Consider the following 15,938-nt stretch of genomic DNA (forward strand, 5'->3'; position numbering starts at 1 on the left):
AAAACAAACCCAGCATTAATTTACCTGTTTTTCATAGAATTCTATGTCATCAAGTATCAAAAGCAAGTGAGAATATGTGGCACAAAACAGATGCAGCAGGCATGACATGTCTTTTGAAATGCCTTGAGGACCCTGCCTCACAGGTTCAACATCCCATGAATCACAAGAATCACCCTCATATGAACTGTCCCTAGAGCAGTTGAATGAATGCATACAATCCACATCAGCAGATGACTTCCCAGTGATCTTTTGCAGTACGGTGACCCATTTATTTCCTGCATCTTTTGCGGTACGTCTTTGCTTTTTCTGAAAACTACTATCATTTTGATTCCCAGGAACACCACTTGTGCAAGGCTTATTGTCCTCTGCAGTATGATTTTTTCCAAGAAAAATAGAATCTTCCAATGCTCCCCATAGAGTAACAAGAAATCCAGGGGTGAAAGACAGCATGTTCAGTATAGGCAATGAACCAACAGTTGGATTCAAGTAAGAAAATATTCTCAGCATGTAAGAATAAAAATATACAATATCAAGCAGTTCCAACTTCCCCAAGTATTCATCTGGAGAATTATCCGGCTCCAGAATGAAATCATCCTTATTTACAATTGTCAAAAGTGTCATAAGATGCCACTGCAGATGAACAGGCTTAAGAAGGTCTATGTATGACATCTTTAAGGATCCAATTATCTCAGTCACACAACTGTCTGGATCAACAGTTCCTCTAGAATCATCAATAGTATTTTGACAACCATGGTTCCCCTTCTTTATCTGTCCAACAGCTTGAAAGCAGGCCAATAAGTTCTCTGCAACAGTGATACTGACATGAATATATAGCTTGCAGTTTAAGCCTTGAGCAAACTGTTGAGAATCTGCTGAATCATTGTCAGACTCTGTAGCAAGGTTTATAATATTAGCAAGAGCCCAACCAACAGCTGGAATCTCCTTAGGACAACAACCAGCTACTTCTGATTGATCCAACTTTGACATCTCCAAAAAAATCTTCTCCTTTGAGATCTGCCACCACCTGCCACTGTTTGATCAGTTCCCTCGTCGTTCCAATTGCAATATTGAGGCTAATTAAATTAGACAAGGTCAAAATGGAATTTATAACTGGAAAAAGGAACTAAAACATCCACCACCTCCCCACCAAAACACAGATGCAGACACGAGATCAAGGTTCTACTTGCACAAATAAAATTTTATTCATTTGCAATTAGCAAGATAAATTTCTATCATGAAACATAAAAGAAAAAAGCATGTCTATTAAAGATACCAAATACATGGACAATACTGCAATTTCCAACCTAGTTAGTTGGAAAGCAGGACAAGAATAGGACCCTTAAACAGTTCAAATCTATCCCAAAACCAGATTTGCACCAGAAACAACAATGAACCATGAAACAGTGAATTGATGAAGCCATCTCATTAAAACCAAGAACTGGTCCAAACTTAATATTTCATGGTTGTATATTACTTCAGATGCCATCAGAAGTGACCTGGCTAAACTCGACCAGTCAGGTGATCCAGAGGGGACTTAACAACATGCCAACTAGCTAGGTTCACCTTGGTCCAGGCTATATACATTAGATGATTAGAAGTGGGCAAAGCTATAGAATGTGAAAAACAAACCCATTACAACTCTACTTGCTAGTAATACGATCACACACTACAGCCGCCATATCTATAGCCAGCACACAAAATAGACAAAACTAACCCTATCGCTAACAGCAAACAAGAGAAAACAAATAAAATTAGTTAAACTGAAATATCTTTGACCAATACCAGTAATGCTACTAATTCACTGCATCACTGACAGCGTCCAACCCAAAAGCCCAAGCTTCAGGGTGGAGAGGCCCTTCCTAAGGTCATAAGCCAAACTGCTATACACTACCCGACCGATGTGGGATTAATCTCCCCTCCCATTCCTGGCAATGGTGTGCACCCACTGCATCAACTCCCCCAGCTTTGGGCCATGGGCCCCCACATGACCGGTGAACAGACAACCCGCTCTAATACCATTTGACAACGTCCAATAAGAGCATAGGCAATAGAATCATTTTTTTTATGGCAAGTTTTCTCAAAAAAATTTTAGGATAAAAAAATTGGTTTCTCCTCTTTGGAGGTACCACGTCAAGGAACATTTTTCAAAAGCATCAATAAATATTGTCCCATTCAAACAAAAGAATATGTATTTTCCACTCCGTTGTGAGTAATTTTTCTATCAAATTGTCATGGTCTTCCTAGTAATATATGACATGCATCCATAGGCAAAACATCACACCAAATTTCATCACAATATTTACCAATTGAAAAATTTTACCAAACACCTCTCTTTAACGGGAACTTCACCTCCCTTTTCAAATCAAGATATACTTCAAAACGAGTGATTTCTTTCAAAGTGGGGGAGAATGATGGCGTCATCCTCCACTAACACCCCCACCTATCCCCTACGTCTCTTGATGCAGCTCCAAGTAGGAAGAAGAAGAAGAAGAAGAAGAAGCCCTGAACTTAGGGCTTGATTAGGGAGCCATAGATTAGGATTATTATTTTCCATACTTAGTTTATTTTCCTGTTTTTAGATTGAACCGGTTTAGAATTGGTTGCACCCAAGTGGTTCAACTGGTCTAATTTAAGTGAAGTGTTCCTATTGGTTAGTAGGTCCTTATATCCTATTGGTTAGTATGGAATCTTCTTTTAAATTAGTTGTTTTAAGTTAGATATCTTTTAACTTAAGTTAGTAGGGTTAAATAGGTCTTTTACTATTTTAAGTTATTAGTTTTAGTTTAAATTCCTTCCCTTCCACGATTTTGTGAAGGAGAAGTCATTAAGTTGTAGTAGGATTTGGCATAAAGCCTTATTATAAATAGAGTAAATCGTGGAGGGCTCCCCCACACTGAATTTTGAAATTTGAATAAAAAAAGTCTGTTTTGCTGCTGTCGGCTGTTGCTGCTGCTGCTGTTCCTGCTCCTTTGAGAGTGTATATCCTTGTGGATTTCAAGGTGGATAGGGTGGGTGGATTCCTGCGACTCCTTGCATCGAGAAGATCGGGAGGTTCCTTCAATTTCAAGCTTCTGCCGGTGGATTCTTGCTGTAAGCTTGAAGCTTAAATTCTGTTTTTCCATTCATCCTCCCTCCCAATCATTCCCCTTTTTAATTTTATTTGAATCCCATCAAAACCCTAAGTCTCCATTAAATTCCCATCGACCTCCATAAATCCTAGTGTTCTAAATTCTGTACAGCCTTCATCCTTCATCAGTTTTCATCCAAAATTTAACCATAGATCCCTTACTGCCCTCCCTCCACTCGACCTAACCTGCAGCCTCAACTGTCCATCAAAAACCCTAATCCCCTCACTCACATAAAACCCTAAAATTCAAAAAACCACACTTCCAGCCATATCCTATCATCCAAATCCCCTCAAACTTCAGACACAGCATCACTACATTAACCCCTCCACTCGACCTAGCCTGCTGCCCCATCTTCAATAGCTAAACCCTAATTCCCCTTCATCTCCACTAAAACCCTAAATAGTCAAAAACCTGTTCAGACCTAATTAGCCATCCAATTCAGCCCAAATTACCATCAAGTCTCCCCCTTACTCTTTAGAGCACTCGATCCCAAGCCCAGCCCCTAAACACCACTTTAAACCCTAAATTCCATTGTTTTCCTAAAACCTAAAACCCGAAACCCTAACCCTAGAGTTTCAGAATTTTAATTTCTGTTTAAACCTATTCAGAACCTATTCCATTAGCTTCCTGTTGACCTGCACATCAATACTAAACAAAACCCTAGCTCAAATCCCTAATCCTAACCCTAATTCTGCCCTAGTTTACCTATTTTGCCCATTCAAACCAGCAGCCCCATTGAGATCCTGTTGCTTGGCCTCTAATAGGATCCTTCTCCTATTTAGAGCTACATTATCTCTTTTTTACTTTTCCCCAAAGGCTCCAACGGCTCCCTCTTCCCCCTCCCTTCCCAACATCTTTCTTTTCATCTCCTTCAAATATGTGTATTGTTATTTTGAAGGGCAGTTTTTGAATCAAACATATTGTCAAGCTATTGAGCCCTTTGAGAGTTGAGGGTGTCCTCTTAGTTGGGTTGAGTGATTCCCCACCCTTGGGTTCAGCGAGTCCCAAAGTTATATATCTTGTAAGCTTATTGCTTGTTAGCGAAATCTTTCAAATTTCTTTCTTTTATTTCTACTTTCTTTGCCTTTCAAGCTTGGCATACATCAACTTGCTAGCAAAGTGGGCTCCAATCTTGGAGCTTGTACGTTTTCCCAATGCTAAGAGAAAAGGGAAACCAACGTACAGTCGCATTATAAGAAGTTGCATTACAAGATAAAGTGAATCAATTGCGGCAAGCAGATGAAAACCTCCAACAAATGACGAAAGAGGTTTTGTGACAGCTTCCAACGATGGTTTCAACAAGCAATCTGTCAACTTCAACAACTTTACGCATCCCCAAAGAACTGCATAATGACGATCGTGACGATTCATCAAGTTCTACTTCGATTCAATCCCAACAAGCACATCCGCAAATTGGGTGATTGAACAGTTGGAACGAGCTTTGAAAAAATCTGACAAGAGCATTCGAGCGGATGTAAATGACTTTGATGGTAAATTCAATTTCAAACTGTTGATTGGATTGCTTCTATTGAAACTTTTTTAAATGGAAGGAAAGAAAGAACGATTTTGTGGCCACAAAACTTACAGGTCATGCCTTGGTTTAGTGGCAAAAATTTCAATAAAACCAAGAAAGGAGAGGTCTCCGCCAAATTAATAATTGGACGGATATGAAAGAGAGGTTAGATGAGAAATTTCTCCCTCTTGATTTTTCTCAAACATTATCAAAGAAATTTCATCATCTTCAGCAAACGAGTGACCAAAGTATGAATGATTATACCAAAAAAATTTAAATATTTACACCGACTTGATTTACATGAAGAAGATGATCAATTGGTAGCTAAATATGTTAGTGGTTTAAAGCTTTCTATTCAAGATAAAATTGCTTTACACCACTTGAACGCCCTTGAGGAAGCACACCAATTGGCCATCAAAGACCAAAGAAAAATTAAAAAGAAATTCCCTTAGGCGGATTGACAAGGTTTAGTAAGTCTCCAAAAGACAAGAGAATTTTTTACAAAACCCATGGGAGATTCAAATCCACAAGGTGGAGAAAAGCCTAAGACCGTTTCCCAAGACAAAAATAAGAGTAAACAAACTTCCAATGCATGTTATCAATGTGGAGAATTTGGTCATTTATCTTCTTTTTTTCTTTTCTTTTTTTGTCCTACCAAGAAGGAAGACAACCAGATAAATTTTATTAAGGATAATGGTGACGAGGTTGTTGAGATGGATGAGTGTCAAAACTAGGGAGGATAAAGTAAGGAATAATCATATCAGAGCTGGTTTGGGAGTAGCTCCGATACATGATAAGCTACGAGAAAGTCGTTTGAGGTGGCATGGCCATGTTCAACGGAGGCCTTTGGATGCTCCAGTACGGAGGAGTGATTTGATTTATATTGAAGGAACTAAAAGAGCCAGAGGCAGACCTAAAATGACCTTAGGAAAAGTGGTGAGGAAAGACAAGCATAGTTTAGGCCTTGTATCAAGTATGACCTTGAATAGAGCTGATTGAAGGGCAAGGATCGATGTAGCCAACCCCATTTAGTTGGGATAAGGTTGAGTTGTTGTTGGTTGTGATGAGGTTGTTTATGAAGGTGACAAACTCCACAAGAATGTTGTGACCCCAATAGCGAAGCAGAAAGCCTTGCCATTAGGTGAGTTTTGATTGCTTCTAAATATTATTTAAAAATATACAAATATATCGGGTCCTCCTACATGTCACTATGAAGAGTAAAGTAGTTTACTTCACTATACTTCTATCTATCCACCTCAATTGTTTCAATGACTTGAAATGAAGGGGTAGAATTATAAATTCACCCCTAATAGAATCTTGTAGGAAGAACTTCCATTTTCCTCCGGCTCTCTCTCCCTCCCTCCCCTCCCTATTTGGCATTCTCCCTTGCTTTCTACTTGTAGCCACCGTCTCCTTCCCTCTGTCGCGTGCATCAACCTTTTGCATTTCTCGATTAGGAAGTCCAACAGATCGCCCATCACTTTGTCTTCACATCTGTTTGTTTTCCAAGTTAAGATCAAATCAAACACGAACGAGATCGATTCAAATGCCGAAGGATCAATTGACGACGAGGAAACAACATTTCAGAACGGTGTTTGTTGGACAACTCAAAACCGTGTCTTTCCCAACAAGAAGACTAACAGACTCTCAGCGGGAACTAACACCGTCAGCAGAATTTTTAACCTATTTTCAGGAATATAGGTGAACGTGAGAACATTTTTGCCAATCAGAAACCGAGCCATTTTGAAATTCCGATGAGGTGTTAATTCTTGCAAGAGTTCGAGGGTTCATTCGTGGAGAACAGAATCACAGAATCAAAGAAAGAATTTACTGTGGAAGATCCCGCTAAATCTCTGTCAGACACATGGCGGTGAGGGCACAAAGTCGAAGGAGAAGACCTTTTGTGAGTGTTAAAAAATCGAGTTGTGAGAATCTCGATTAGACTATTGTACTTTTGTGGGTGGTAATTTAGTCACCTGGAAAAGCAAGAAACAAATTACTATCGCCCGGTCTAATGCTGAAGCTGAGTATCGGGCGATGGCACATACTACAACTGAGTTAATGTGGATTAAGTCATTGCTTCAGGAGTTGGGGTTCCCTATCACTCAATCTATGAAGATGTTTTGTGATAATCAGGCTGCTATTTACATTGCTAGCAATCCAGTATTTCATGAGAGGACTAAGCACATAGAAGTTGATTATCATTTTGTTTGTGATGCTGTTATGAAGAAGCTAGTTTCTACGCCATTCGTTTCCACTGCTAATCAACTTGGTGATATGTTTACCAAGCCTCTGTTTGGACCTGCTTTCCAAAAAAATTGTTTCAAGCTGGGTCTTGGTGATTTGTACGCTCCAGCTTGAGGGGGAGGGTTAAAGTATCGAGCTAAGAGAATCTCGATTAGACTATTCCTAGTTCTAATTGAGATTCTTTGCTTTGGTGTCCTTGTACTTAGATTAGGTTTCTAAGTCTTAGTTCTAGTTACATTATGATTCCTAGTTGTAATTGGAGTTATTGGTTGTAAGTTAAACCTATAAATAAAGCGATGGGACAGGAGGCTGATCACTTCAATCACAAGTTTTCTCTCCTGTCCCTCTTCTCCATCTCCTCTCTTCACTCTCTCAGTTCTGGTATTCTAAGGCTCTGCCCTGCTACAGTGAGTATCAAAAAGCTATGCCTGATCTCTGAAGGCTCCCGCAGACTCAACAGCAGTTGTAGGGTCTGCAATGAGAACTTCCAGCAACCTAGGACCAGCCGCCCCAGTACATGAACCCTTCGCTGCACTTGAGCCCCTGACAATCTCTACTTCTCTTTCGAGTTCAATCCAAGGACACTGACTCCTCGTCACTTCGATCGAACAGTCGCGTCGATTGCTGCGACCCTTTGTTTTCTCTTCTTCAATTTCAACTTGAGACAGCTCTTCAGGATTGCTCTGCACCACCTTGTTCGTCCCTTGGCTGCTATGGCCAAGGCCTTGTCAGCTGCTTCACACACAGCATGGCATGTTATGGCTGCCATATGGGATAGATTCGGCAAGAAAAGGAGAATTAAAAGGAGCAGCAGTCTCACCCACCTTCTTTCCATCTCCCCCACTGATCCTTCGCCCATTGACTGTAGATCTCATCGGCGTGTGGCATTGGTTGAAAGGCTTCGTGTATGTGTGTCCCTAAGATTTTCTAAATGGGAGGACCCACATCAGAATGCAAAATCTCGTGCTTGGCGATACCCACTACCATGCTTTACAGGTTTGAGGAATGTGAAAAGTTCAGGAAGTATAGTGGTGGACCATGCTGGCCCTTGATGCCCCATTATTTGATCCCAAAAGACCAAAGATGCTGGTCTGCAAGGCAATGGAGATCGAGCATGTAGAGAAGGCCCAAGACAAAGTGATTCAGTGGGAGCGGGAGCGGGAACGGGGGCAGGGGATTGAAGAGCCGGTGCGGAGAGGAAGGGGGAGGGCTTTGGTACGGTAATATTTTAAAGGAGTTTTTACAAGAAATATCCTCCACTGTAACTCAGCAAAAGTATTAATAAGGGTAAAAATGTCATAATGAAGTGGATTGCTTCACTTGACATAGTGACGCAAAAGACTAACCTACTAATATAAAATAAGATATAAATAATATTAGTTCAGGAAGTATAGTGGTGGACCATGCTGACCCTTGATGCCCCATCATTTGATCCCAAAAGACCAAAGATGCTGGTCTCCAAGGCAATGAGCAGGGGCATGAAGAGCCGGTGCGGAGAGGAATGGGGAGGGATTTGGTATGGTAATATTTTAAAGGTGTTTTTACAAGAAATATCTCTCCACTGTAACTTAGCAAAAGCATTAATAAGAATAAAAAAGTCTTAGTGAAGTGGACTGCTTACTTGACATAGTGACGCAAAAGATTACCCTAATATATAATATATATTATAAATTGAAGAAAATATTATAATAAAAAATAAAAAACAATATATATATATTTTAAAAATAAAAATTGATAATATGAATACTAATAAAAGATTAAATAAAATTAAAGCCTGAGCTTCAAGGTGGAGAGACCCTTCCCAAGGTCATAAGCAAAATTGTTGTACATTACCCGGCCGATGTGAGATTAAACTCCCTTATTATTCCTGGCCATGGAGTGCACTCACTGCATCAATCACTAGTTCTTTCCTCAAAAAAATCATAAAGACATATTGTCATGTGTCAGTATAATGCTTTAAAAATATTTGAAACAATCAATTCTATTTGAATTCAGGATGCATTAAAAAAACAAGAGGATAAGCCCATCATGATGGGACGTATGTTTAGCATAGACCATTAAATTTGAAATGTGGCCTATCTATGTAATTCCCCATCTATCCAACAGCCAGACTGGCTAAAACAGCAGTCCACATTGCAATAGTCAGTGATTAGGGATGGCCATTCCAGACTATTAGTCTAGGTTCTGTTTTCCTCTTCCTTTTTTTTCTTTTTTTTTTTTTTTTTTTTTTTTGGGGGGGGGGTGTTCAGCTACAAAGATCCATGTAGCTGATCCCATTTAGTTAGAATTATGCTGAGTTGTGTTGAAATTGCTGTTATGTTCAGTTCTTTTTGCTTTTATTAATCTTTTGTCGTTGCAAGGTTCCATGTAGCTGATCCCATTTAGTTAGAATTATGCTGAGTTGTGTCGAAATTGCTGTTATGTTCTGCTATTTTTACTTTTATTAATCTTTTGTCGTTGCAAGGTTCCACGTAGCTGACCCCATTTAGTTGGGACAAGGCAGAGTTACAAGTATATGTTTAAAGTACAAAACCTCCTATGAGGCAACATGTGCATTTTATTAAGGATCTATTTCAGTTAAAGTTCCCCTACTAAAAATGAAAGGAATTGGAACCACCAACCTGCATATCATTCATCTTAGGTTTTTCTGACAGCTTGTTGAAATAAAAATCTATAATTTCTATTACCTCCTAATAAGAATGGATGATTTCTTTTCAATGTGCAATTAAACAACATGGGATGTGACTGTAATATTAATCAAGAGGTTGTTCATATCTCAAAAAAAAATTTAAACAAGACAAACTGCTGACACTGGTTTTGTTGATAGTTATGTGTTGGTGCCAAACTGTTGACACTGGCCTTTTATTTATTTATTTAATTATATATATATATATATATATATGGGTTTGTGCTCCTTCTGGTCTTCCATTATATTTATGAATGTCAGGGGTTTTGAATCTCTTTTTCTTATCAAAAGCAGAACAGGTTTACATGCGGCTTAACCTTCCCCTCTCTCTCTCTCCCCAAAAAAAAAAAAACACCACACATATCAAAAGAAGATGAGGAAGCATGAGACAGGCTTAAGCCTCACATTTGTCTTCGTAAGAGGTCCTCATGCCTACACCTTTTACAACACTGAGTCACAGATAGAACAGCAAGCAAAGACTTTAAAGACCAGTTGCCTACTGAATATTGAATCTAGAAATGTAAATGGAGCATGAAAATAGAATTCTTCTAACCCAACTAAATTGTCAGAGGAAACTTTTTCCAACTTTTATGAGCCTTACCAGTAGAGTCCTGAGGCACTGCAACACAATAGACTTGTGCTTCAGAGCAGGTAACAGAACTGTTGGAAGTCGCTGAGAAAACCAAGGAATTGTAAGTATAAAAACACAGTACTGCTCTACAACATCTTGTCCATCCAAAAGTCCAAAATCATTCAAATTCGATTTTATAACTTGAAAGGGCCGCAAAGCTAAAGTTACTGCACTAGCAGTAATCAACAAATGATCTTCCATCTGCAAACCACTCTTCCGATTCTGTGCAAATCGAGGATCCAATTTGATTATGTATCTCCTGATACGACTGTAAAGATGACTCTTCCCAGATGCTGTACATATGACCAATTCCTTTCCTGCACTATCAAAATCCCTAATATTCTCACTGCTAAAACTCTTCCACCCTTTTGGATCAGTTAAGGCAACTACCAGACGCATAGCTAGGGTAGTTAAGAAAATGGTCTCCCGCTCCCCTGCACATGAGTAATCACATTCCGCAAGAATAAATAAGCACACTGATATCAACTTCTTTGCTTGGTAGAGCCATGTTTTCCTTTCATCAAGTGTACCCATAGCCAGAGAACAGAAGTTTTTCTGTGATACTACAAGACAGAGATAGTCAAAGGGTCAGTAGAACAGAGATTTCTCAGAGAAGAGGCAAAACGAATAAATGAAGCAAAGCCAAGGGAAGAATAAGACTGAATCACAGTTATTATCAACATGTTAAGGATCAGCACAGCAGTTACTTGATAAGTTTATGATAAAATGAAGGGATACCAAAGTAAGCAAGTGTTGTGATAACCAGCTTGTTTCTGAACAGAATGCACAATACATCATTCGCTGAAATATCAAAAGGGGGTAGCTGCTAAACCTTGATAAAGTTGCTAAGGATGCACAAGGATGTATGATATTACTAATTTAGGTAATGGTGATGCATATACAGTAGACAAATCCCACAAAGTACAATGCAAATTTCAGTATAATATGAAAACTGTGTTTTGGGCACATGAATGTGAAGAGAGTAACGGATAGAAAAGGAGGATGAGACAGTCTGTCGGGAAAAAAAAGGTAAAGAAAAGAGATGGTCTACCAGTTGAATTTATGCTTTCCAATAGAATTTTGAAGCATGTCAGCATACACTTCACATCTTTGTATCGAAGCTTCTGATGTACAGTTGTTGAATAAGTAATAAAAAAAAGGAAAGGTCTTAACAAACTGCAGGAAATCCATCTGCTAGTCATCAAAGCATCATGATGATTCACCAAGGCCTCCCATTCTTCTTGAAGCTGCACAGATATCTTCTTTGTCACACTGTAACGCCTCCAAACTCTCTGAAAGAATGAAGAATCCAGATCAATCATTGTCTCTAAAATAGCACATCATTCAGAAAAAAGTCATTTAATAGGAAAAACAATATATTACTTCAGATCTAGAATCCTAGAAACACATCTATAAAAAGGAAATGAGAATCAACCAAGTAAACACATCAGCCCCATTAGCAGAAGTGGAGAGTAAGTCACTCGCATAGTTAGCATTGACAAGCTTAACTGAAAATGAAACTAGGCTAAAGAAGAAAAAGAAGAAAGCAAGCTGGATCTCCAACAGAAAAAGATAAAAGCTGCAGGCCAACAGCGGACATCAGAAACACATTTCTTTAAGGCCCTGTTTGTTTTAATGGGGAAAAAAAAAAGATTTTTATTTAACTTATCAAAAAAATTATATTCATCCTTTTCTAGATTGCACATGAAAAGAAGCAGATTTAGGCATGGTGGAGTAAGGAAAAGAATTCAACCATATGATGGGGTTGGTGTCCTCCACGGCCAAGATCATAGTCAAAACAGGAAAGTAAAAAAAAAAAACGATGTTCGGTACAGACGTGTTTTAACCAGTTCAGAACTTGGTCAGGACAGCTAAAAATATGGTCAAACATTTCGAGAATGGGAAAAAACGAAAATGGGCACTACGGGTTTTAAAAGTTAAGATTTCAAAAAGACGGGACCAAAAAAACAGTAATATACACACATGCATTGAGGAATTATTACTTAAATGCCTGCATCCACAGTTAAAGCCAAATTGTTCCACAATAAATTAAGCATAGTTTAAATAAAGGGTCCTTCTAGACGTCACTATGCCTAGTGAAGTGTAACGTTTCACAATTTGCCACTTGGCAGTACAGGAGTTAGTTCATGTGATAGAGGACCCCACATACATCTCAATGGCCAAATTTTAGTCCAAAATAAGCAAGGAAAGTTGCTCAAACTCTGATTCAAAGTTTTCGGAAAATTACCTAAATGCCATCAAATGGAGATGAATATAAAATACAAAATGGCTTATTTTGTAATTTTAGCTACTTTCTCTACTTAGTTTAAGATGCTCTCTCTCTCTCTCAGAACGCCTTCCCTTCCCTTCTCCACTCTTTGAAGCATCCTGGATCTGTGAAGCAAATCAGATCTTTCTCTGCCACTGAAACTCTTCTTTGCATCCTGGATCTGTGAAGCAACGGTGTGAAGTCAGATCTCTCTCTGTCGCTGAAACTCTTGGAGTCTCGTGTAAAGTGAGCAGTGCAGGAGACTGGTTGGATAACAAGATCACGTACAGGGAGTGTGTGTGTGTGTGTGAGGGAGAGAGAGAGTGTGTGTGTGTTTCAGGAAATCAGTTGCAGAGACTGTGTGTGTGTGTGTGTGTGAGAGAGAGAGATAGAGTGCTTCAGGCAAATCAGTTGTGTGTGGGGGGGGGCGGGGAGAGATAGAAAGAGAGTTTCAGGCAAATCAGTTGCAGAGTGTGTGTGTGTGTGTGTGTGTGTGTGTGAGAGAGAGAGAGAGAGAGAGTGAGTGAGTGTTTCAGGCAAATCAGTTGCAGAGTCAGTGAGAGGGAGGGGAGAGAGAGAGAGAGAGAGAGAGATTCAGGCAAATCAGTTGCAGAGTCACTTCTCAGAGATGGAAGGAGAGGAAAGACCGAATGAAGGTTTGAGAGAGATTTTGGGGCAATTTTATAGAAGCATTTTTTTGGTTTGTAAAAAAAAAAAGGGAAACGCGAATGCATTTTAAACGTTTACAAAAATAAGGGGGAAAAAAAGACTGGTTTTTGACGTATTTATCGGCTCAAAACAGGAAACACTCGTTTTAATCTGCCAGTTCAGGTACAGTGTTTAAAACGCGTTTTAACTAACAAAGGCCAAGATACCACAACTTGTTATTGGAAAACAACATCCAGAAATCTAAAACTGAAGTAATTTCCAATTTTTTGTATGGTATTTCATTGAATAATTTGAGGGCTGGCCTTGGAGCAATGGTTAAGGTTGCTCCATTGTGACCAAGTGGTCACAGGTTCGAATTTGGAAACAGCCTCTCTGCGAAAGCAGGGGGTAAGGTTGCGTACATTATGACCCTCCCCAAAACCCGCAATGGCAGGAGCCTCGTGCACTGGGTATGCCCTTTTTATTTCATTGAATAATTTTTGCCGTTTTAAATCGATACAATGTCCTCTTGCTTTAAGGCAATATCCCTAAAATATTTTCCAATTGAAACAAACCAAGCTTAAGACAGAAGGCAAAGTCAGAGCTCCCCCTCCCCGGCTCTTTCCCCACCCCCCCCCCTCCCAAAAAAAATGATCTTTTATGCACAAAATTCATTGCTCTCAGAAGTGCTTGAGAAACAGTGAAACCAGATTCTAGAAGGCCAACACAAGATACTCATTGGCATTCCAACATGATGAACAGTCAACAAAGCCTAAACCTGGTGCCTATATGCCCTAGAAGCCGCACCATCTAAACTTATCCCTTTGAATCTCTTTGTAAATGTGCATCTTTGACATTTTAAAATTTTCATTTGTAGATTGATCAATAAAACTGCAGTTGTCACTACAGATAGCTCAACAACCAATAATGTGTACAGAAATGAGACATCCATATACTTTCTGACAACCCAAGTGTTGAATTTTTGTTTACATAAATAACTTATTCAATCATGGCATTGATGGAATTCTCCTCCGTATTCTACTGCAGTCCATCCATTTATTTAACAAAGACTGATCCTTCAAGAAATGGATCATTTCTGTAATTTTTTATCAACCTTAAAATTAATGATTTTTTTTTATTCAAACTTGGCATCCTCCGTGCAATTTAAAAGTGGGGGAAGAAAACCCCCTCTTGATGTACCATAATATGGAGGGGAAATTGCACCTGAATGAACAGAGCAGCAGCAGCAGCGCGTCTGCTGTAATTGCGGAGTTCTCTTTCCTGAGAAACTTTCTCGAGAAGGGCATCCCTCGTAATCTCCTGTGCGCTTGCTCCCCTCAACGACACCTGATGAAAACAAACAGCACGGAACACCATCAACCATGTACCAACATACAAGTGAGAACATGAGAACGAATCGAGAGAACCTCAAAGGATTTAGAGAGTAATATTTCATCCTCTTTACTCCCAACTGAATAATTAGATGGAATAAATTGGGCATAATACAACGATTGTTAAGATGGATGGATTTTCATTGATTTTGATCGAAGGAGAAGAATAACAAACGGAGGAGTACCTGTTTCTTTCGAGGTTCGGCCATGGCATTGGAAGCCCACCACCATTCGCTATTCCACTTCGAACTCCAACAGCTTCGTCTCTCAGAAAGAGGGAACTCACAAAGGCTCCACCTTATTACCACCTATCTTGCGTAATCTGATTACCTAAAAATAAAGCAATTTTTTTTGGGGGGTCGGGGTCGGGGCCTGGGGGGAGGGGATCCCACCCTTTTCTTGTGAGAGGTACTAAGGAATCGCACCGTTAAGGGAATTGCATCCGATAAAAATGAGAGAGAGAGGAGGGAAGGGGGAGGGAAGAATTGGAGAGATTAATACAGGATAGACCCCAAGGTGGTTTGAACTCATGACCTCGAATATTTGAGGAGTGCCAACTGAGCTGACACTTTGAGATAATAAAGCAAAATTTTCATCATTTCGTCTCCAACATTTTAAAATGCCCAGACCACACACGTACAGTACATGTTTCACTAAAATTTTTTTTTTTTTTTTCACTTCGCTTTTAAATCTTCCTCTTAATAGTGTATTAAGTATTTACACCATGTGGCTTCTACCAAAAGAAAAAGGGTTTTAACAAATACCCCCCTTAAAATGCCTATTTATCTAAATGTCCTCTTACAACTTTTTTTAATTGCAAATTCTCCCTTACTTTCAAAAAATTGTAGCACTTTGGTCTAGTCCTTTAATTTGGGATATTAGACATTAGTTTTAGGGAATCTAATTATGAATATGCCTTTGTGATAAAAAATCTATTAAAATTACAGAATAAAGTGACCAAATTGCCCTCATGTTCCCCAAATCGTTTAGGGTTGCAATTGAAAATTTTTTCTCCAAATTGGTTAGGATTGAAAATGGAAAATTAAGGTTTAGGGATTGAAATGAAAATTGAAAAAAAAACCTTAATATCATTTAAAAAACCATCTTCCCCAAATCCGTTTGATTGTTAAACCCTAATTTTGTTATTTCTTCAAATTGGGGAAGACGGATTTTTTGAATCCATTCATTCTTGCTGAGCTTGAATAAGCATCATAACAAAAAGATGTCTAACCAAATCATCCACACCAAATTTCTTTACTTTGTGATTTCAATTTCACAAAGGTTTGACTGTGGGGAAGAAAGTTAGAAACACGAAAACAAGAATTATAAGGTGGTGGGCAGCCTTTTATAAGGAATCAAAACTCCAACTTCGTCGTTGTTTTCAATTTGATAATAGATGACACGTAGAAGGTACTATCCCCCAAA

General features: G+C 39.0%; 1 protein-coding gene across 2 annotated transcripts in view; it reads right to left on the reverse strand.

The window, feature by feature from the left end:
• Nucleotides 1–14,851, reverse strand: part of LOC122647992 (E3 ubiquitin-protein ligase UPL7) — a 36,016-nt gene extending 21,165 nt beyond the window's left edge. For both annotated transcript variants that reach the window (XR_006331002.1, XM_043841272.1), the window contains exons 1-5: nt 14,699–14,851; nt 14,347–14,469; nt 11,257–11,497; nt 10,176–10,768; nt 25–1,014 (exon numbers count right to left, since the gene is read on the reverse strand). Coding sequence is in view for 1 of the 2 variants with exons in the window: in XM_043841272.1 (XP_043697207.1) it covers nt 25–1,014; nt 10,176–10,768; nt 11,257–11,497; nt 14,347–14,469; nt 14,699–14,722 (1,971 nt within the window). In the remaining variant the exon portion in view is untranslated. The remainder of the gene's footprint in view (nt 1–24; nt 1,015–10,175; nt 10,769–11,256; nt 11,498–14,346; nt 14,470–14,698) is intronic.
• Between the last annotated feature and the right edge of the window lie 1,087 nt (nt 14,852–15,938).

This window comes from Telopea speciosissima, unplaced genomic scaffold (genome assembly GCF_018873765.1).
Source record: "Telopea speciosissima isolate NSW1024214 ecotype Mountain lineage unplaced genomic scaffold, Tspe_v1 Tspe_v1.0348, whole genome shotgun sequence".
NCBI classification, from domain to species: Eukaryota; Viridiplantae; Streptophyta; class Magnoliopsida; order Proteales; family Proteaceae; genus Telopea; species Telopea speciosissima.